This window comes from Salmo trutta, chromosome 3 (genome assembly GCF_901001165.1).
Source record: "Salmo trutta chromosome 3, fSalTru1.1, whole genome shotgun sequence".
NCBI classification, from domain to species: domain Eukaryota; kingdom Metazoa; phylum Chordata; class Actinopteri; order Salmoniformes; family Salmonidae; genus Salmo; species Salmo trutta.
The window spans coordinates 28,536,031-28,558,955 of record NC_042959.1 but is presented as its reverse complement, the minus strand read 5'-3'; the positions used below and the strand labels follow the sequence as shown (position 1 = coordinate 28,558,955).

The 22,925-nt window shown below is 44.4% G+C and overlaps 3 protein-coding genes across 8 annotated transcripts; 2 read left to right on the top strand and 1 right to left on the bottom strand.

Annotated features, from left to right (window-relative positions):
* Window positions 1-1,107: 1,107 nt before the first annotated feature.
* On the top strand, window positions 1,108-8,897 carry tbc1d10c (TBC1 domain family, member 10C). 4 transcript variants are annotated; one of them, XM_029729156.1, is made up of 11 exons: window positions 1,108-1,399; window positions 3,416-3,567; window positions 4,176-4,275; window positions 4,367-4,474; window positions 4,597-4,703; window positions 4,846-4,960; window positions 5,064-5,129; window positions 5,304-5,493; window positions 5,697-5,854; window positions 6,008-6,981; window positions 7,024-8,897. In XM_029729156.1, the coding sequence occupies exons 2-11, from the start codon at window positions 3,422-3,424 to the stop codon at window positions 8,771-8,773; spliced, it is 3,714 nt and encodes a 1,237-aa protein (XP_029585016.1). In that variant the 5' UTR covers window positions 1,108-1,399; window positions 3,416-3,421; the 3' UTR covers window positions 8,774-8,897. The 4 variants fall into 4 exon arrangements, with proteins under 4 accessions (XP_029585016.1, XP_029585005.1, XP_029584996.1 ...); XM_029729145.1 differs by having other exon boundaries at window positions 1,110-1,399; window positions 5,067-5,129; window positions 6,008-8,897; XM_029729136.1 differs by having other exon boundaries at window positions 1,110-1,399; window positions 6,008-8,897.
* A 3-nt stretch (window positions 8,898-8,900) lies between these two features.
* rad9a (RAD9 checkpoint clamp component A) lies at window positions 8,901-13,280 on the bottom strand. 3 transcript variants are annotated; one of them, XM_029729177.1, is made up of 13 exons: window positions 13,212-13,280; window positions 12,566-12,664; window positions 11,720-11,790; window positions 11,490-11,563; window positions 11,357-11,405; window positions 10,919-11,033; window positions 10,690-10,789; window positions 10,495-10,601; window positions 10,247-10,353; window positions 10,058-10,122; window positions 9,862-9,966; window positions 9,537-9,768; window positions 8,901-9,439 (listed from the first exon to the last, which is right to left on the bottom strand). In XM_029729177.1, the coding sequence occupies exons 2-13, from the start codon at window positions 12,597-12,599 to the stop codon at window positions 9,317-9,319; spliced, it is 1,182 nt and encodes a 393-aa protein (XP_029585037.1). In that variant the 5' UTR covers window positions 12,600-12,664; window positions 13,212-13,280; the 3' UTR covers window positions 8,901-9,316. The 3 variants fall into 3 exon arrangements, with proteins under 3 accessions (XP_029585037.1, XP_029585045.1, XP_029585056.1); XM_029729185.1 differs by lacking the exon at window positions 13,212-13,280 and adding an exon at window positions 13,163-13,207; XM_029729196.1 differs by lacking the exon at window positions 13,212-13,280 and having other exon boundaries at window positions 12,566-12,909.
* A 1,271-nt stretch (window positions 13,281-14,551) lies between these two features.
* Window positions 14,552-21,424, top strand: LOC115171907 (uncharacterized). The gene is made up of 5 exons (XM_029729123.1): window positions 14,552-16,235; window positions 16,376-16,518; window positions 17,900-18,365; window positions 19,849-20,187; window positions 20,353-21,424. The coding sequence occupies exons 1-5, from the start codon at window positions 15,324-15,326 to the stop codon at window positions 20,599-20,601; spliced, it is 2,109 nt and encodes a 702-aa protein (XP_029584983.1). The 5' UTR covers window positions 14,552-15,323; the 3' UTR covers window positions 20,602-21,424.
* The last annotated feature ends 1,501 nt before the right edge of the window (window positions 21,425-22,925 follow it).

The window sequence follows — 22,925 nt, the reverse complement described above, 5'->3', positions numbered from 1 at the left end:
GTCAGACGCCGGGCACCAACCACACCAGGAATTATCTTCAGGAATTCAACTTGAACATCCGTAGTCACCCCTGGGATGACTCCTTTGACGGGTGCTCCACTCCGATGTTCAAAACACAACACTTTTGTTGTCTGCATTCTTTTGAGGCCCACTGCAATCTTCCTCTGCTCTTCAGAAATACAATTAATCAAAATAAGACCACTCCTGGTCACTGTGACAGACTCCACTTTTCCAAGCGCATACTTCACAATTTTTGACACCTCAAATGGGTTTCCCACATAGGGATCCTTACTCAACAAACGCATCCCAACAAAAAGCGATTCATTATCATTTACACACGTATCCTCTACTCCAATTTTAGACAATTTCCTTTTTGTTACAGTTTTCGATACTACTGTTGTCCAATCAGAACATTCATCTTCACCAAATTTGCTCAACGCGCCGCTTAATTCGAACTCAGCATCCACTTCCGCCATCTTCCTCTCATTCGCGAGACCATCTCTGTCACCCGTCCAAAGCTTCGATTGATCACGTGCTTTTTCAAACACGCGTGTCACAAAATGCGAAATCCCACTGAATTCGCCGTGGTTCCAGTGCTTTCTTCGATTCTAAGCTGCTTTCAAACACCGACCTCTACTGGACACTTACTTATATATATATATATATATATATATATATATATATATATACTACGGCATATTCAGGGACATGAGGGTAGAAGGTCGAAACCCATTGAAGGTACACTTGTTTTTTTAAATGTGAAACCACACTTTCTGCACTGTTGTTCAAATAATTAGTTGTATTTAGTATAGTATAAGCGTCTGTTTAAGCACCCTAAATAATGCAATAGATATCGTTTTTGAAAAAGAGTCAACTTCAAGGCGAAAAACGGGAGAATGATGTAAGATGCAAATCTGGTATTCCAACTGATTATAGGCTACTAAAGCCAATGATTTACCGCCTGCGCCACGGAGGTTTGAAGAAAACAACGGATAATTTTTTTCTTCATCTAATAATCACATGCGTCTATTTATTGCTGACCAGCAGATGTCACTCTTGTGCATTTTGAACCGATAATGATAAAGCTCTGAAGATTGAACAGTTTTTTGGCACACTTTGGTGAAAGCTCCGAAGCATTCGGTCTCACTAATTGTCCTGTGCATAATCAACTATGGTAGTATTCCTTACACAACATCACCCTCCTATAAAATGCTATTCCACCGTAATTCGCACACGCGCGTTATTGTAATGACTTCCTATGAGTGTGTGTGATAGAGAGAGCAAGTGACAGCATCAATAGCGGAAGTTTCTCTCGTCCTCTCCAATCTCGTTCTAACCAAACACTTCTCTCCAGCAAGCATCCCATCCAGCGATCAAAGAGGAGAGAGAGAACTCAAAGGTATTTGATTTTACATCGTTTTACATCATTACTACTTTATAACTACCAGTTGTGGTTAGTCACGGTTGATGGCATGGCAAGGAGTAGACAGGGTATCACTTCTGCTTCAAATGAAACAACTTCATCTGCTGATGCTGTGGCTAGATTCTGTAGCATCACACTGTATGTATGTATGTATGTATGTATTTATTTATGTACAGTTGAAGTCGGTAGTTTACATACACTTAGGTTGGAGTCATTAAAACTCGTTTTTCAACCACCACACATTTCTTGTTAATAACAAACTATAGTTTTGGCAAGTCAGTTAGGACATCTACTTTGTGGATGGCACAAGTAATTTTTCCAGCAATTGTTTGTAGACAGATTATTTCACTTATTATTCACTGTATCACAATTCCAGTGGGTCAGAAGTTTACATACACTAAGTTGACTGTGCCTTTAAACAGCTTGGAAAATTCCAGAAAATGATGTCATGGCTTTAGAAGCTTCTGATAGGCTAATTGACATAATTTGAGTCAATTGGAGGTGTACCTGTGGATGTTTTTCAAGGCCTACCTTCAAACTCAGTGCCTCGTTGCTTGACATCATGGGAAAATCAAAAGAAATCAGCCAAGACTTCAGAAAAAAAATTGTAGATCTCCACAAGTCTGGTTCATCCTTGGGAGCAATTTCCAAACACCTGACAGTACCACGTTAATCTGTACAAACAATAGTACGCAAGTATAAACACCATGGGACCACGCAGCCGTCATTCCGCTCAGGAAGGAGACGCGTTCTGTCTCTTAGAGATGAAAGTACTTTGGTGCGAAAAGTGCAAATCAATCCCAGAACAACAGCAAAGGACCTTGTGAAGATGCTGGAGGAAACAGGTACAAAACTATCTATATCCACAGTAAAACGAGTCTATATCGACATAACCTGAAAGGCCGCTCAGCAAGGAAGAAGCCACTGCTCCAAAACCTCCATAAAAAAGCCAGACTACGGTTTGCAACTGCACAGGGGGACAAAGATCGTACATTTTGGAGAAATGTCCTCTGGTCTGATGAAACAAAAATAGAACTGTTTGGCCATAATGACCATCGTTATGTTTGGAGGAAAAAGGGGGATGCTTGCAAGCCGAAGAACACCATCCCAACCGTGAAGCACGGGGGTGGCAGCATCATGTTGTGGGGGTGCTTTGCTGTAGGAGGGACTGGTGCACTTCACAAAATAGATGGCATCATGAGGACAGAAAACTATGTGGATATGTTGAAGCAACATCTCAAGACATCAGTCAGGAAGTTAAAGCTTGCTCGCAAATGGGTCTTCCAAATGTACAATGACCCCAAGCATACCTCCAAAGTTGTGGCAAAATGGCTTAAGGACAGCAAAGTCAAGGTATTGGAATGGCCATCACAAAGCCCTGACCTCAATCCCATAGAACATTTGTGGCCAGAACTGAAAAAGCATGTGCGAGCAAGGAGGCCTACAAACCTGACTCAGTTACACCAGCTCTGTCAGGAGGAATGGGCCAAAATTCACCCAACTTATTATGGGAAGCTTGTGGAAGGCTACCTGAAACGTTTGACCCAAGTTAAACAATTTAAAGGCAATGCTACCAAATACTAATTGAATGTATGTAAACTTCTGACCCACTGGGAATGTGGGTCAGAAGTGATAAATAATAAATCATTCTCTCTACTATTATTCTGACATTTCACATTCTTAAAATAAAGGGGGATCCTAACTGACCTAAGACAGGGCATTTTTATGAGGATTAAATAACAAGAATTGTGAAAAACTGAGTTTAAATGTATTTGGCTAAGGTGTATGTAAACTTCCGACTTCAACTGTACGTATGTATGTATGTAGCCTAGATTGTAAAAGGTTTTAAACATCCTAATTTCTAATATACAGGATGAGTATTCTATGTCACACTTGTACTTGCTTTCATTCTGAACACAAACAGTACAGACACACATACATGTGCACTATTTTGTAACTGAGACCATTGTCTCTCCTCTCTCTGTTCTGTAGGGTAAGATGCTGAGTGCGTCCACCCCGACCCAGACGCCCCCCAGCGGAGAGGACAGTTCTGGTTCTGACAGGGGGTCAGAGGTCAATGTTGGAGCTCCAGCCACAGAGACAGACCGCTTCGGCTTCATCCTGGGGAACGGATCCACTGCTGGGTCAGTACTCGCAGAGCTTCTGGCTCAGCAGTACTGAAAACCATTTTTTTACCATTCTCTCTCTCTCTGTTTTAAAAAAAAGATTGATTAGTTACGATAAGAGAAACAAACTGAGAGAATGCATTTCTGGTGAATAAAATACACTAAAGACATCCTATAGCTTGCAACTGAATGCAAAAAACACAGTTATGGCAGGAAAGATGACAGTTCAGCATCACAGACATAATTATTTTTCAATAGATACAAGTACAAATGGGTCTTGACCCAGGTAGAATCAGAACACAAATATAACAATCACCTCCTACACTCTCTCACTCACTCTGTGTCGTTGAACATCCTGACCCGTTGCCATGGAGACAGTCGCACCGCCACCTTGTGGTTTTCCTGTTTCCTGTGGGTGTTTATGGTGTTTTCGTTCTCTGTGACAAGAACTGAAGGTGCAGTTGACTCATCTCAGTAAAGTTGCAGATCATTTGGTCCACAGAAACAGGATAGAGCGAACTATAGTGAGGCGTTAGTTACCTACCCGAGAAATATACTGACTTGGAAATGTTATGACAGTTTTGTTTAAAGTGTTCACCATATTCTGCTGATGATATGTTGGTCAGGAGTGAAGGCCCGCCCCCTGAGCTCGTTAGACAGAGAGAGACCAAGTGGATCAACATCATAAGCCAATGGGATCGTGTCTTACTAAAAAAGTCCAGCAAGGTGTGTACTCTGCCTTTTTAAATGTAACCTTTTCTGGAACACCAGACCCAGGTGTTTACTCTGGCATGACCGTTACACACCCGTCTCCCAGGTCAAAGAGCAGTGTCAGAAAGGCATCCCAGCATCCCTCAGGGCTAAATGTTGGCCACTGCTGTGTGGCGCCACAGACAGAATGCGCCATAACAAGGACCTCTATCAGGTAAAGAGCAACCACCTCTACAGATAGAACCTTAGTTCCATTTGCATGATAAACTTACTGTAAATCTACAAATACTGCAGAGTAAAACCTAGTCATCAGGTAAATCTCTCCCCCTCTATCAGACCCTGGACTCCAGGCCCGCACTACAGAGCTGGGTGGACGTTATAGAGAGAGACTTAGACCGCCAGTTCCCCTTCCATGAGATGTTCCTCTCCAGAGACGGCCATGGGTAACAGAGCCTCATAACACTACATATGGAATGATGACATACTAAACACATCTTTCTCCTTGTAGTTTTGTATAAATATTATCTAGAGTGTTATCCTGTCCGTGTTTGATTCATCAGAGTGTTGCGTTGTTTGTGTGGGCAGACAGCGTGGTCTGTTCCGGGTGCTGAAGGCCTTTACTCAGCTGAAGCCTGAGGAGGGCTACTGCCAGGCCCAGGGACCTGTAGCAGCCGTACTGCTGATGAACATGCCTACTGAGGTACTGTTACAATCACCATGTTATCACCAGTGATCCTTCATCATCACGCTGAAAGGACTGGACCTTCCATCTCTCTTAATACCTTTGCTTTCCCCTCCTATAGCAGGCATTCTGGTGTCTGGTGCAGATCAGTGAAGAGTACCTCCCTGGCTACTACAGTCCCCTTCTGGTAAGATGGCTCTACACACACTTACTTTACTACACATGATCAATTTGTGATACAGCGTGCTCAACAGTGTAACGTGCATACATCAATATATATTTCATCAGTAAAGGGTTTGGATGTTGCAACATAGCTGAATAGCAGCTCTCTGGACGCTTGTCCCTCTGATGTTGTCGGTAGGAGGGGGTTCTCTTTGACGCAGCCTTGCTGACCAGGGTGCTGAAGAGGACGTGTCCCGCGGCTCACAAGCACCTGCAGAGACACGGCGTGGAGCCTCTGATGTTCGCCACCGATTGGTTGATGTGCCTGTTCACACGGCACCTACCCTTTAACACCCTGCTCAGGGTCTGGGACCTGTTCTTCTGCTACGGTCTGTACCTGAATAAGGGACTTCATCAATCCATCATCTATGGTCATATTTATGCATTCTATCTATCTATCTATCTATCTATCTAATCTACCTATTCTTATTTCTCGGCCCTTCTGTCCACACAAGATTGAAAGAATCTCTCTGAGAGGAGATTTGATTCCTCTGTTTCCCTCCTTGTGTTGTTTTTATCCCCCCTCCATCAGGAGTGCGTGTGTTGTTCCAGGTGGCGGTGGTGTTGGTGCGCAGGGCTCTGGGCCGGGTGGAGCAGAGGGAGGCGTGCGAGGGCCAGATGGAGACTCTGGAGAGGCTGAGGGGTGTGAGGGAGCAGGTGCAGCAGGAGGACGATACCTTCATTGCAGAGGTCAGACACCTGGCCTCAAGACCGATACGCATGTACACAAGTTATACTTGAACTATCTTACCATGTATATAAATACACACACTTGTGTGATAGCAGATAAAACCCCACTTTTACCACCTCCCCCCCCCGTATCTCCCTTTCACCCCCACCTAGGTGTGTTCTGTCCCCCTGTCGAGTAAGGATCTGGAAAGGCAGACGGAGAGAGAGCTGGAGAAGTGGAGAATGGAACGGCCCGCCTCCACCTTTGATCCCCGGGGTCGTTGCCACGGATATCAGATGGCATGGGCGAGGGTTCGAGAGAGGGAGGAGGAGAGGAACAGGAAGGAGAGGGAGAAAGGGAACCTGTCCCTTCCTCTGATTCGCTCGCCCTCCCTCCTCTCTCTCTCTCCCTCGCTCCTCCGCAAGAGGTGGATGAGAGGGAGTGGGACAGACATAGGGGAGTGGGAGGGAGAAGGCAGAGAGGTGAGGAAGGTTTCAGAGGAGGTGTGGGAGGAGAGAAGCGAGGGAGGGAATCTGAGGAGAAGAAGTGAGATGGATGGTAGTCCAGTGAGGGCTCCGGGTGTTCCACGTCCAGCTACAGAGGACATGGCCCCAGTGGAAACGAGAGAACCGTTAGAACACAAAGAACCCTTTGAACAGGAGGACAGAAGACAGAAAACCCAGCTGACCCCAGATTCAGACGGAGAACCTTCCCAGCAGCGTCAGCTCACCTCTGACCACAACGTCACCTCACAGGGCCAGGGAGAGGAGCAGGGGGGTCTCAGCCAGACACCGGCCTCTGAGCAGCACAGCGACAGCCAGACACAGGAAACTACTAACCAAAGTAAAGACACCATGCAAACACAGGAAGTACTGGACAAACAGTCAACAGCGAGTGCAAATATCATCACAGTGCATATAGTGACAGAGACGAAGGGTGAGGCAGAGAAAAGCAAGGAGACAGAGACACGTGCAGAAGCAAAGACAGAGGAGGAAACTGCTCCACACACAGAACTGAAGACATACACAGAGGAGGAAACTGCTCCACACACAGAACTGAAGACATACACAGAGGAGGAAACTGCTCCACACACAGAACTGAAGACATACACAGAGGAGGAAACTGCTCCAGACACAGAACTGAAGACATACACAGAGGAGGAAACTGCTCCAGACACAGAACTGAAGACATACACGGAAGCAAAGACAGAGGAGGAAAGAGTGACAGAGACCCACACAGATGTAGAGGTTCAGATACAAGCAGAAGCCAAGACAGAGGAGGAAATGGAGGCAGAGGTACAGAAAGGACTACACACAGATAAAAGTGTAGAGACCGAGACGGACATGGGGTCAAAAGAGACAGCGACTCAAACAGATGTGAATACAGACACGGAGACAGACACACAACAAGAGGCAGGTGTAAACTTGGAGGCAGAAACAGACACGGGCTCACTGACCGAGAGTGACAAAGGCACTGACACAGAGACACACACCGACAAGGAGATACAGGCATGTTCAGAGATACAGTCACACAAAGGGACAGAGACACACACAGATGAAAAATCTGAGGCAGAGAGAGAAACGACGTTAGAGGCACATACAGAACCAGAGACACAGGAAGAAAATGAGTCAGCGATGCACATAGAGGCAGACACAAGAGTAGAGGCAGAGACAGACTTGGGGTCCCAGATTGAGGCAGAAACACAGACGGACAAAGAATCAGAGATACAGGTAGCTGTATACATAGGGATTGAGACGCGCACAGAGAAAGCCACTGACACAAACACAGGGATAGAGACGACCATGGAGTCTCCACATGACATTCAGAGACACACAGAGACAGCAAAGACAGAGGTACAGTACACAGAGCCCTCTAGGATAATACCAGCCAATCAGAGCCAGGTTTCTCCAGAGTTGACATCCACTACTGAGCCTGCGGAGGAGAGGGACTCATCAGAACAGAAGCTTCCTGAAAAACCCCAGAGTCCAGTCACCATCCATCCAGATCAGGAGACCCAGAAAGTCAGAGAGAGTGAAGGAGAGAAAGAGAAGAAAGCCTCAACTGACATCCTTCCACCATTACATCAGAGGGAATCACTGACAGGTGACTTCCCTCACATACCTGACAACCCAAAGTCACAAAGTCAGAGTGAGTCTCCCCCTCCTGCAGACTCAAAGGCTGACTCTGGAAACTCGGTGTCCACACAAATTGATGTCTCGTCCCAAAGGACTACGCCATGTGATGGACCGTGGGCAACCCCTTCCGGAGACTTCCGGCTCTGCAAATCCTCCAGCTCCCGGAGGCTCACCCGCAGGCTCTCTGAGGATCTCTTCACTAACCCCAACCAATCACAACCCACCTTCACACAATCCAATCAATCAAATATAGGCTTCATTCAGTCCAATCAACCACAACTCACATCTCCCATTCAGGTACCAAAGCACCCAGAATCACCCAAACAAGTGACGGGGAGCAACCCGGACACTATCCCACCTCAGACTGGGCCTAAATCAGACAAAGGGCCGACCGACACCCCCAGGCTATTTGGTCTCTTCCGCAGGCTCAAAGGGGAGCAACCAAGGCAGGACAGGGAGAAAGGGGAGCACAAAGTCCCCATTCCTCAAATCCTGATCCAGGACTTCAGTGATGGGAAGGGTGAGGGGAGCACGGTCAGGGGGGAGGAAGAGGAGAACCTGAGCTCCAGAGAGAGGAGGAGGAGACGGAGGGAGCAGGAGAGGAGGGAGAAAGAGGAGGAGAAGTTACAGAAGAAGAGGGAGAAGGAGTTAGAGAAAGAGAGAAAGAGGGAGAGGAGGAAGCCTCAGACGAGGGGGAAGAGTTTTCAGGTGCTACACAGCAGTGTTCCCCTCCCTGGAAACAGTGGCTCACAGACATTTGGTTCCAAAAGAAACTCAACTCCATTTATGGAGACGTACTTTTAACAAGCAAGGAAAGAAATCGACATACTAAAAGTTTTTACAAACCACAAAAATTACCCATAAAGCATCTCATCCAAGTGTAGACTTGAGAAAAAAAAATGTAAATAAAACAATTTATATTTTCAAACTCAGGAGGGAAAAAAAGTTGTTTTTTTTTATTCTATAGCTTGTGTATATTGATCATTGACATGCCATCATAAACAGGAAGTACTTGTTGTCCATTTCCTCATAATTCCAGAGTCCCCAGTGTGATATCATGGTCCAATAAAAAGTCTGAATGTCCCATCACTGTCCCTCAGAGTACCTACTGAGCGCAGACTTTCTTCTCAAAGCTGCAACGGTCATCAGAACTAGAAAGGTCTGGATTTTTTCAAATCCATATTCCCAAAAATTATTCCAAGGGTAAGACTCTACATCTAATGTGATTAGTCTTCAGACAAGATGCAGACCTTTTTTCATGTATATCTCTTCGCAGGGATTCTATAAGTGGGTTTCTCCCAAACACACACACACAAACACACGTGGCTTCAACTCCACCACCCCAGGTCACGGCAATGATGCTTGGGTGTCGTCCTCGCTGTCACTGGCCAGCACTTCCTGGCTCTTGATCGTCTGATTGGTCAGTTGAGAATCAGAGGGACAGACTGACCCGAAAAAGAGCGAGCGGAACTGAGCGGGAATAAAGAAAGAGGGGGAGAGGGGTTAGTTTTACATTGATCCCAGCAGTTGTGTAAGTAACAGCAAGCCCTTTGACAACAAAGCTCACCTTTTTATTTGGAGGTCTTTCAGTGTCCTCGGTATCTTCTTCCTCCTCCTCCTCCTCTCCTCTCTCTAGCCTGCGCATGGCTACAGATGGCTGAGTTGTAAGTGTGTGATTGGACGAGGGGGACCGGGGTGCAAGGGCATCGGAGGGACCTGCTAATTCACTGGTCTCCATGGCGATGAGATAAGAGTCAATGTCGTCAGTCATAAAGTCGTCAGGTGGCGGCGAGCGAGCTCTGGGGAGAACGGAGAGGATTCTGGGTAAAGAGCAGGGCCCTGTACAAAGAGGCATGAGTGTTCTGAATGTTTGACAGATAATGTTCAATTACCGTTTTGTGTTGTTGTTATGGTTACAGAGGTTGGAGTCATCAGACAGAGTGGCAAGCACGAAGTTCACCTCCAGAACACTGTCTGTTACACTTAACACCACAGGACTGACAAAAACAGAAATGAATGCTACACGGGAAACAAAATATCCTTATACCTTCATATTGATATCTGTGAGTGGTGAATATGTATCCTTACCTGCCTGGCTCATCAAAATACATTGAGACTGGGAGACCTGTGGATTCTGCAAACACCAGCAAGCCCTGAAAGACAACGCAACGCTTCATTAAGTGGCCTGCTATGATGCCTTCAAATCACTTATGACATACCACGCCAGATTATAACAACAGTAATAACCTATTTGACAAGTAACAGAACCCCACATACCCTCAGCTCCTTTAGGCAGAATGTGATGCTTGTCTGAGCTCCGACAGCAAAGTGGTCAAACTCATCAGAACTCAAACACAGTTCAGTCAGCATGGCTTTGGATTGCTCTACGAGAGAGAGAGAAAGGGGGATTAAAGATATTACTATCATTTTGCTACACAGGGTTATTGACTTATTGTTAAATACCAAATAAACACTACACCGCCAACACTTCAATAGTGTAGAAAAACTAAACGGTTTCTCCTCACCTGCCTCGTCATCTACATGGTTCCTGAACCACACTCGTTCTCCACTCACTGACACACTCACCTCTTCCAGAGAGGGAGGGAAGTGCAGCACCGTGTCAACCAGCAACCTGGAGGAAAAGAAAGAAGGAAAAATAAAAGTGATGCATAGGAGGTAAGATGACAGGAGGAACACACAGAGAGAGAGAATGTGCTTACCTGGGCTGGGCGTGAAGCATGTTGGCACAGCTCTCTTTATCAAACACGGCCTGCAGACTCTCACTGTCCTGGAATGACAGGTTGTGGGTCTTCAGCAGCCCTACAGAACGCAAACACACACACTTGATATGCCTTGGTTAGGGGAAAGTTAAGGGTGTGAGGAGGTTTAAAGTGGTTAAAACCCCAGATAAAACTGTTCTATGGTTATTATGGCACTTTAAAGGTCTACCATATTTGCAGTGCAGGGTGAAGGTGAGACGACTCTTCTCTCCATCCAGTTCAATGTGACACTTCTCTACTGTCTTCTCCAGAGACGACAGGGACCTGAACACAGCCTGCACACACTGAGAGAGAGAAGAGAATAAGTAGACATTACAGATATAACAGAAGAGTGTTAAACTGTAGATAACAGACGTGTCAAACAGGGTTGGCTCAATTCAAATTGAAGGCAATCAATTCAGGAAGTGATTAGAATGAAAATTCAGAAGATAAAATATATATATATTTTTTTTTATAAATAGCTTATACTTTTCAGTTTATTGAGAAAGTAATTGAAAATAAATGCCCTTTTTTATGATTTAATTGTAATTTTAGTTTACTTCCTGGATTGACTGCCTTCAATTTGAATTGCACCCAACCCTGGGGTCAAAGCAATGTGTCTCTGTACCTTGATAGCCATCTTGCAGCGAAAAGCATGTCCTAAGGGAATGGTGTACCTGTAAAAGAATGGAAGCAGCCATAGGTAGTGTACCCTTTCTTTCTTTCGCATTCTCTCTCTCACACCCCCCACCTCCCCATACCTGCTGAAGAAGAGTGGGGAGAAAAGGAAGCACGCGTAGGCTGAGCGGGATGAGTTCACTGAACGCAGAGCCAGCTGTGAGACGGGAAAGATAAACTTAACAACTTCAGGCCAATCCCTGGGCCTCAATGATGTCTTGGCAACAATATTGTAGAATTGAGTGAGAGTGAGTGTCAATCTATTTTGGTATGCATATTTAAGTGTGCTTGTGTGTGTATCATGGTAACTCACCCCATCCTCCTGTGGCTCCAGGTACAACTCATCACCTATCCTGGACAGAGAGTGGATGGCCTTGGCCAGCACTGTAAAACAGACACACAAATCATCCCAATTTCATTCAATAAAAAGGCATGTAGCTAGCTAGCAACAGTACCAGTCAAATGTTTGGACACACCTACTCATTCAAGGGTTTTTCTTCATTTTTACTATTTTCTACATTGTAGACAAATAGTGAAGACATTAGCCAGTGATTTATTTAGAATTCAAGGCACACTTTACCAGCATGGCTACCACAGCATTCTGCAGCGAAACGCCATCCCATCTGGTTTGCACTTAGTGGGACTATCATTTCTTTTTCAACAGGACAATGACCAAAAACACACCTCCAGGCTGTGTACAGGCTATTTGACCAAGAAGGAGATTGATGGAGTGCTGCATCAGATGACCTGGCCTCCACAATCACCCAACCTCAACCCAATTTAGATGGTTTGGGATGAGTTGGAGCGCAGAGTGAAGCAAAAGCAGCCAAGAAGTCCTCAGCATATGTGGGAACTCCTTCAAGACTGTTGGAAGAGCATTCCAGGTGAAGCTGGTTGAGAGAATGCCAATGAGTGTGCAAAGCTGTCATTAAGGCAAAGGGCTACTTTGAAGAATCTAACATCTAAAATATATTTTGATTTGTTTAACAATGTTTTGGCTACTACATGATTCCATATGTGTTATTTCATAGTTTTGATGTCTTCACTATTATTCTACAATGTACAAAACCCTGGAATGAGTAGGTGTGTACAAACGTTTGACTGGTATTGTAGGTGGCGGTATAAAAATGTCTTCTTCAATGTCAGATGGGATAAGTACCTTTCACGTTGCCCCCTGTCACAACACAGTCCATATCAGGAAGGTGACAGTACTTGTTTGAGTTACAATGCAGGTGTCCAGATCACACGTTCATAGCGCCTGGACAATAAGGGTGTGTCCGTCAGAGACATATAGCTACAGTTACAAGGGTTTTCCTGGCTACTCATCCCTCACAGAAAGCTGACAAATATCAAAGCGACTCTCTGTTTGATAGCAAATGATCAGTGAGCAAAGGTTGCTCCAGTCACTTTTGAAATGGGTAGCACTTGTCAGCATGATTGCAGAAGGAAGCTAGCCAGCTACACATTTCAATCCAAAGGAGTAACGTTATATTACTGGCAAATTAGCAAAGTTATTTACTGACCAAAGATTGCTAGCGACGTTATAACACTAGTTCACAATGTAGCTAGCTATGGGTACTTGCTGCCTAGATAGCTTGTTAGCTAGCTAGCTAACAGGACCAGCTAACGTTAGCTAGTTGAATAAGTGAAATCTGTTTAGCTAGCTAGCATTTTAGTCAGAAACTATCATTCCTGCTCGATTGGCTATATTCAGAGGGCTTGTGCATTATATTGGCCATTAATACGATTCACTAACCTCCATAGCTAGCTATAAATATACACAGCAAAGTGTCGTAAATACTCACTTTGTTTACTTCAAAGCCGCCATAACGCGCGTCTTTTCGACCGACCAATGAGAGGAAGGAATGGGCGTGTTCTTGGTGATTCAGCGCCTGGCCATGTAGTGATCTGTCTGGATCTTTGGACAGCTTCCAAACAATGCTGAGTATCAAGTCTAACCGGTAAATCCTTCATTAGAGAAACTGGTCCTATCAAATCACACACTCCACAGCTTTCAATTGGGGGTTGTAACTATACTAAGCAAAAATATAAACGCAACAATCTCAATGATTTTACTGAGTTACAGTTCATATAATGAAATCAATCAACTGAAAAAAAGGTATTAGTCCCTAATTATGGATTTCACATGACTGGGCAGGGGCACAGCCATGGGTGGGCCTGGGAGGGCATAGGCCCAACCACTGGGGAGCTAAGCCCACCCACTGAGGAGCCTACCCAGCAATTCAGAAGACGTTTTTCCCCACTTAAGGGCTTTATTACAGACAGAAATACTCCTCAGTTTCATCAGCTGTCTGGGTGGCTGGTCTCAGATGATCCCGCAGGTGAAGAAGCCAGATGTGGAGGTCCTGGGCTGGCATGGTTACACATTCTCTGTGATTATGAGGCCGGTTGGGTGTACTGCCATATTGTCTAAAATGACGTTGGATGCGGCTTACGGTAGAGAAATTAACATTAAATTATCTGGCAACAGCTCTGGGTGACATTCCTGCATTCAGAATACCAATTGTACGCTCCTTCAAAACTTGAGACATCTGTGTTATTGTGTTGTGTAACAAAACTACACATTTTAGAGTGGCCTTTTTTTATACCCAGCACAAGGTGCACCTGTGTAATGATCATGCTGTTTAACCAGCTTCTTGATATGCCACACCTATCAGGTTGATGGTTTATCTTGGTAAAAGAGAAATGCTCACTAACAGGGATGTAAAAACATTTGTGCCCAAAAATTTGAGAGAAATACTACTTTTGTGCTTATGGAACATTTCTGGGATATTTTATATCAGCTTATGAAACATGGGACCAACACTTTACATGTTGCATTTATATTTTTGTTCAGTGTAGATTCCTTAATAACATATAAAAACACTTGTTTGCAGAGAAGATCTCAAAGATGTTCAAAATCTGCTTCAACATGATCAAATGTCTGCTAGAAGAACAAAAAGGATTTTGTAAATGTATCACAGATATATCTTCGTGTGGAACAGTAGAAGCAATGTCTTTCCTAATTTGAGGCCAACTCCTTTTGCTGAGACAAAAATGCCCCAAAAAAAACCTCCTGACCACACTGTTCAGAGAAAGAGGGCATGTGCCAGCGTACACATGTGACAGAGAGACAGAATGAGAGAGAGAAAGAGAAAGAAAGATAGACAAAAGCGAGCGAGATTGAGTCACTGTCACTTGTGGAGGAAAGTGCTAAAGAGTAGTTAGACCAGCCTCACTGGTCTGGGTGCATTTATCTGTCTGTAAGGCCTGTTGAATGTTATTCCCCGGCTTCTCCTCCTAGTGATGACATGATCACTCCCCAATCGAAAGAAGGACAACTTCTCCACCACGAAAATAGACATGCGTGACTTCTAGAGATAGAGAGAAACAAACAGGAGAGTGAGAGAATTTGATAGAGGAAGAGAGAGAGAGAGCGAGAGAGAGAGAGAGAGTGTAAGAGAGACAGAAGAGTTTGAGCGGGTTTTAGCGTTGCTGTTTTTTGACACTGCTGAGTCTACAGAGCGATGTTGCAACTTTTCTGACAACCCATGGAGGACTGGAGTGACCATGCAACAGACAGAGGAAATAAGGGGAAAGAATATGTCAACAATCCATCTGGAAAAACTGGTGAAGTATGACAATGGAGAACAACTGGATTGAAAAAGAGAACAATCCTAACATGCTTCCTATATAGACAAGAGACGCCAGGGCACACGCCTGAAACTGAACTAAGACTGAGGACAAACACAAGGAATATTCCAGATTGTTTTCTGTAATTCAATCTCAATAGCCGTTGGTCTGTCTAATCCATAATCCATAGACAGCATATCATATGTATGCACTGTATGTTTGTTTGTATATACCATCATTGGTCTAACCCAGGGAGTCTGATGTAAGAGTGCTCTCTGTCCTGAATGTCTCAGCCAAGCCCCTCTGTTGACACCCAGACTCTGCTTCAGTCCATGCTCCAGAGACTGAGGCTCCAGCCTGGCTCAGAGACCCAGCACGGCAGGCAGGACCAGGCCCCCCACGGCCCCACCACAGCTCCCCAGGGCCAGGGGGAGGATGGGGGGAGACCTTGGGCTAACGTCATTGGCGATGGGGCTCTGGGGTCTCCGGCTGATGATGTCAGAGCGGCTCAGGGAAAAGGGGGATGTGAGAAGGCCAGGGAGCGTGAGATGAGGAGGTTGGACTCCAGGGAGGAGTTTGGGATACCGGTGTGGGACTGTAATTTTGGGGGATCCAGTCGGAAAGGGAAAGGGGAGGAAGGAAGGAAGCAACCCACTGGCAGTCTCCCCAAGTTGGACAGGGGACAGATGGTGTCATCCCCTTCGGCTGCTCAGGGTTCCCCTGTCCTCGCCCCCTCACAGGATGCAGGCAGTGTAAGAGGTGACCCAGGGGGGTCAGTGGGAGCTCTGCCAACAGTGATGACCTTCACAGGAACTCAAACCGGGAACGAGGGCCACATTGACGCATCACCTCTCAGTAACTCATCTCTAAGCTCCAAGACCAAGGGTGCTCAGAACCATGACCGGTCGGTTCTAATGACATCAAACTCTGACTTTATCCCATTTGACATGGGGACTCAAATGGAGAGGTGGTGGACTTTGGGGAATGGGGGGTCAGAGGTTCCGGGACATGGAGATGTCATGAAGATTATATCACCTGGTCAAGGTGTAGCAGAAAACACCTCGTCAACTAAGTCGATGAAGAGATTGACACAGAGGATAAAGGAGAAATGGAGGGACAGGCAGGGGAGTTTAGGGAAGAAAAGGAAAGCGGAGAATGGAGTGAGAGAAGAGTGGAAAGATGCAAAACAAGTTAAAGTAAGTACAGTAGCGTTTACTTTGACTCATTTTATTTATTTGATGATGCAGACTGTTTTATTTGCAAATACAAGTAACATCTTTGTTAGCTAACTGTCTAGCATTACACTCGAACATTCAATATACTTTTCATTCAACAGTTTCAGCTGTCAACCAGAGATGATAACGTCACTAAGATGTCCAATAAAGAAGGCGATACGACCACTCAGTCACCAATCAGAGAGGGCCAGGGGGAAGCCCCTCCCACTCTGTCAGAAGACAGCGGTACAGAGGGTCAGTTCAGGTCAGTTCAAAACAAACTGAAAATCAAACAGCTGTCAGTGTAGCGATCAGCGTTGGTACTGTATGTGTTAGCGGCCATGGTTTGCTTAACTGATATATTTGTGGTTGTTCAGGCTCTGTGCATATGGCTAACTCATTACCCAAGGAAGTAGATTTTAACTACTGTCTCGTGATTTGTTGTGCATTGGTTCAAATGTAATATGTGTACCAGTTTACCTATAGTTACGGCATGGAGTATTTCCTAGTCAAGTCAGGTGGTCATGAAAACCTTTTCCACTTAATTATACACTATAGAACAGCGGGGACTGTGAAGAGACACTCGTACAGGCACAGACACACATACACATGATAAGACACACACTCCACACACTCGTACAGGCACAGACACACATACACATGATAAGACACACACTCCACACACACGTTCAGACACACATACACATGATAAGACACACACTCCACACACACGTTCAGGCACACATACACATGATAAGACACACACTCCACACACACGTTCAGGCACACATACACATGATAAGACACACACTACACACACGTTCAGGCACACATACACATGATAAGACACACACTCCACACACACGTACAGGCACAGACACACATACACATGATAAGACACACACTACACACACGTACAGGCACACATACACATGATAAGACACACACTCCACACACACGTACAGGCACAGACACACAAACTCATGATAAGACACACACTACACACACGTTCAGGCACACATACACATGATAAGACACACACTCTACACACACGTACAGGCACACATACACATGATAAGACACACACTCTACACACACGTTCAGACACACATACACATGATAAGACACACGCTCTACACACACGTTCAGGCACACATACACGTGTTAAGACACACGCTCTACACACACGTACACATGAAGTGATCCTTAGTAAATACAAATACAAATTCAGGGCCAGGAGATTCTTCTGACTATGCGATCTAACTAGGAACAACACCTTGCTCAAGATATTACCGACCTATTGTATGATTTCACATCTGAGTAAGTTCTGTGTGCTATTGGTATATGCAAGGGGAGGTTGTCATAGCTGAGACATTAGTCAGGGTGAAACTGGGCACTGACAGCTTTGAGGTGTCAGACACACCCTAGTCACTGACAGTTACTGTCAATTACCCGCTTGTTAACGTGCTCTCACTCTCGCTCACGCTCTCTCTCTCTCTCTCTCTCTCTCTCTCTCTCACTCACACACACACAGGAAGTTCTCAGTTCCTGTTTTAGTGAGTATTGAGTAAGACAGTGGTGCTTTGTTAGATAGTTATATACATGTTTGATATATCTAATCTAGTATTCCTTATTTGTCATGACAGATCCCCAAGTTCCTTTGAGTTCGGCCTTGGGTCCTTTAGCTTGTTGGAGGAGATCCTCACAGGTCAGGAGTGGGCCAGGTTTCTAAACCCATCACAAGTAAACACCTTAGCCAATCAAACACCAGCTGAAGAGGTCACCAATCAATTAGAGATCAGCAAGAGCCGCCCACAAGATCATGAGAGCGGCCGATCAACTATGACCTTGGACGGAGTCAGCCAATCAGGAAATGTGAACAGTCAGTGGGACTTCAGACAAAGTGAATTGGACCAAAGTTATGATAGAAGCGCTGATGTTTCTTCCTCTGTCAATATGAATATCACAGAACCAAGCCTTGTCCAAGAACAGAACAGTAAATGTGAACTCATCCAATCAGCCCCAAAGGAATACGGTCATGTCCAATCACAAACCAGTTCTGATGAAGTGAGGCCAAATCATATACCTGTGTTAGAGTTCTCCTCCATTAAGGTAAGATTTCACTCAAACATTATTGTGTAGTTTCTTGTTTTTAGTCCAAGCCTAACCTGGACTAAAAAGTAATTCTCCACTGAGTTTGCAGTTTAGTCCAGGACTAGGTTTAATCTGTGACCAGGAAATCGCCCCTATAGGCCTTAATTTAAACCCTATCACTAACCTTTTATGTAAACCTAAATGAACTAATCCTGATGAACTAAAAGTCTATGCCGTTGGGGGGGGGGGGGGGGGGGGGGGGGGTCATACCATGGATCATTTAGCTATTTAATTTGGAATTTTAGGACCCCTGTAGGTATAAAAAATAAAATATATATGCATTTATTTTGATAACATATTGAATTTGTCCTTTACTACTGTACTATAGCCCATAGAAACGCATTGAATAACAAGACAGTCAAAAAATAAATCATAAGGAATAATTCTTGAAGTGTCTGTCTGTAACGGTTGTCGTCGTGAATAGAGGACCAAAATGCAGCAGGAATGTGGATGCTCATCTTGATATTTATTTTAAATAACGAGAACACCAAAAACAACAAAACGCACGAACAACAAAACAGTCTTGTCATGCTCGCACAGGCAAAACAAGAAACAATCTCCCACAAACACTACACCAAACAATTACCCATATATAGGACTCTCAATCAGAGGCAACGAGAAACACCTGCCTCCAATTGAGAGTCCACCCAAACCTAAACATAGAAAACCTAAACTAGACAGAATGCAGAAATACAACCTAGAACATACTAACCTAGAACATACACCCAAAACCCAGGAACACATAAATCAAACACCCCTCTACAACACATACAAAACCCCCACCATACAAAACAAACATCCCTCTGCCGCGTCCTGACCAAAATACTAAGAACTACTCCCTCTGCTGGTCAGGACGTGACACTGTCGTATATCTAGGAGATATAAGATATTATAAACAAGATTTTGGAAACATACTTAACCCCTTTTTTTGTTGGCACAAAACTACCTCCATACTTTTATTGATTGTTTAAACCGGTACTGGGTTATCTTCAGACGAGTCCCGTGACACTTGTGGGGGTTGTAGAACAAAACGGAGAACACCAACGTGTTAGTGAGAATCTTATCTTTCCATAGAGAGTAGCCCAAACGGTTCGGACACTACAGACAGAAGTTGGCACATCGGCGGTAGTGACTTCAGATGAGTCCAGTGGGGCCAAACCAGACGCTACAGATATTTTAGTGAAAGACACATTTTCGGGATGTCTCATGGTCTGACAAACACTACTGTAGTTTGACCACCTTCCACCGCAGATGCAGAAGGTCAACATAGGCGGATGCGGTGGATTGACGTAGTCCATGCAAAAATAAACATCTCTCTATCTTAAACTGATGGATTTTGATGGGGATTTATTTATTACGTCACATATATTGATACATGTGTGCGTCAATAGTAGACTATTAAGGATTAAAGTTGATAATAGTGTACCTTGTTGTTCCACAGCCAGTGGAGGTCTTGGACAGCTCTGCCCTGAAGAGCAGGGTCTACATGAACAGAAAAAGAGAGCACCAGCCACAGGAGAGGGAAGAAGGGAGAGGAGGTTTAAAAGGAGAGGGGGGAGAGAGACAAGAAGACAACTCAGTCCCATCTGATAGGGAAGAGGGGGACAACTTCATGATGCCTGTCTACCCCCTGAAATCCTCCCTTTCCCCTCTCCCTCTCCCTCCATCCTCCCCCTCTTCGTCCTCCACCTCACATCCCCTTGTCACCCGAAGTATACTGCGACACTCAGTGTTTCAAGATTCAGAGTCCTCACTATCAATGGAAACAGTGACCAAAAAGGTTTGTTCAGATTTTACTCTCATTTGTCTGTCCCACACTGTCAGCATTTGGACAACTGTAAATTGAAAAATCACTTGGGGCATTCACCCAACCCTTCTCTCTGTCTCTCTGTCTCTCTCTCTCTCTCTCTCTCTCTCTCTCTCTCTCTTTCTCTCTCTTTCTCAGAGGCGGATGTCAAAATCTCGTCACGTGCGGTTCTCTGAGGAGGTAGTTACCATGCCGCCCAGCCTCCTGATCCAGCAGTATTCTGATTCAGAGGAGGATTGTGGGACCGACGAGGACTCCACGCTAGAGGAGAATGCAGTGATCAAGGAGGAAGTTAAAGTTGTGCCGATGATGCCACAGCCCGCTGCTGCTCTCCCCGCCTGGATATTAGCTCTGAGGAGGAAGACAAGGAAGAAACACAGACACTGAACAATAACAGGCTCATCCTTGTCTACCCTTATTTAACCAAGAAATGACCTTGAGAATCTCCTTTGCAAGAGAGACTTGGCAAGATAGTAAAAGGACTATGTAATTACTTTTCTGTCTTTTTTTCATTCAACTCAAATGTTTGATACTGAGATATTAGTGCTTTCCACGGGGAAGGGAAGAGGAAAGGAAACGAGATTACTTCGATCAATCTACAAGCCAACACACAAAAATAAACTCATGTCATTACATGATCGTTATGTTTACGTATGAAAGTGTTCTAAGCCCATTAGCATGGAATGTCAGGAGACAATAGTTATAATGGACCGTTACTCTCTCTCTCCCTCGCTCCTCATCAGTCCTTATTAACAGTGGTGTAAGACCATTAAGAAGCTATTTTGCTGATCTATTAGTGTTGTGATGGGTCCTTGGTGAGAGGAGTGCCCAGGTTGTGTGTGTGTGTGTGTGTATATGTGTCCGTGCATATTTGGTGTGTATTGCAATAGTCGGATACATAAAAACACAATGCAGCAGGCACGACTCAGTCAAGTCCGATAATTGTATAATTCCTGGTTACCTTTGTTTTCCACCAGGTTCCAGGATCAGTATAGGACCACGTCATCTTTTCTCATACCCCCCATTGTTATAGTACATCACAAATGGAGCAAGACAGAGATGGAGAAAGGGATGAGGCCGGATAACTGTAACATATGAACTACAGAGTATGTACAAAGGTAATGGGACCAGGGCAAAGCTTTTATTTGGCGGCAGACTCTGTAACAACTATAATACTGAGAGTAACAGTTTATAAAGTTATTGTATGCTACAATAGTTTGTTTTTACTAATGTATTCATCCCACCCTACAGAGATAGTTTGCCCCCAAAGATCGGAACACATTTTAAAAACACATTTTAAAAGTTACTCAGAGAATCAATTGTTACCTTCACCCCAGCGGCAGCACGTCATTCAGGGCAAGTGGGGCAGAGCCCCCTCTGTTTTGAGCCCCACATTTTTAGCAATAAATAAATAAAACATGTATATATTTTTAAATTGGGGGGGCTTGCCATTTTGCATGTTATTTTGGCATTAATATTCGTTACATATCAGTTTGCAAACTATGTAAAAAAATATATATATATCATTGAGTTAATAAAGCCGCATACACACATGGTCTTTTTTTGTGTTCTTGAGTAAGTCAGCTTCAAAATGCAGGTGTTTCAGCCTAGCTCGGTGCTTTCTGTGGTACTGGGGCGAGCCAGCAAAAAATAGGAGCATTGCGCCGTGATTGGTTCAGTGTTCTGTTACTCATGGGGACACTACGTCACAGGCCAAGTTTATGTCCTTAGTAAGGGTAGACATCCAAAATGTCAGCCCTTTGTGTCCTGCCATCGAGTTATATTACAAGTGCCCTTCCAAGAAGGCTCAAGGTCATTGGCTACAGATAAAATGACGTCAAATCACGTTATACGTACAGTAGCTATGATTAGACTGATCATGTCAACATCTTACTTCCAATGTCTTAGCTAGCAGTCGTCATCACGAATCAAGTCTACAATCTACTGGCAAATGCTTTTTAATCCTTGTCATATGAAGACAAATAATGAAGAGAAATTATAGATAAAACGTATCGTGCTCATCGTCCATTGGACATAAAGATTACACAACAAGTTGGAAATTGCAAATTCAACAATGAGTTGTTTGGAAGGAATCAGTGGCTAACTGCAAGCATTGCAATGCAACCAGTAGCCTGCTATTCAATGGAGTGGCTGTGAGTTCCCACCATAAATCCAGAGAATGCCAGACTTTGATGACAAAGTTTGATGACAAAAATGCCACGCCACCTTCATGTTTAAGTGAGCACATCACAAGCCAAGGTGAGACCAAAAATGCCTTGTATGCTGCTGCATAAATTATGTAATACGCAAGGGAGATATGTATACTATAGCTAAGGAAGTAATACTAAGTGTATGTTGTGTCGTAAGCTGTTAGTAGCCCATGTTCCTCACCCTAATAATTTGGTCTATTTTCACCTCTAATTTCGCTTAACGTTACTGTTCTGACTCGATGGTGCTGCACATGTAGCCTATAACCTGTTTTTGAGAAATGTCATCATCTAATATTGTAAGAGGTTTCATTGTCTGCTTATATGCCCCCTTCATTTATCCTACGGTTCTGACTTGGTGTACAGGGAAAATACTGTAAGAGCAGCCCATGTTCTGCATTCTGTCGCTAAACATTTCAAAAGTGCTGAACACATAGTTATATTGACTACGTCCGTCACCGCTCACTCATTAATGTCTTAATCGAAATTACGGAATGCCTCTTA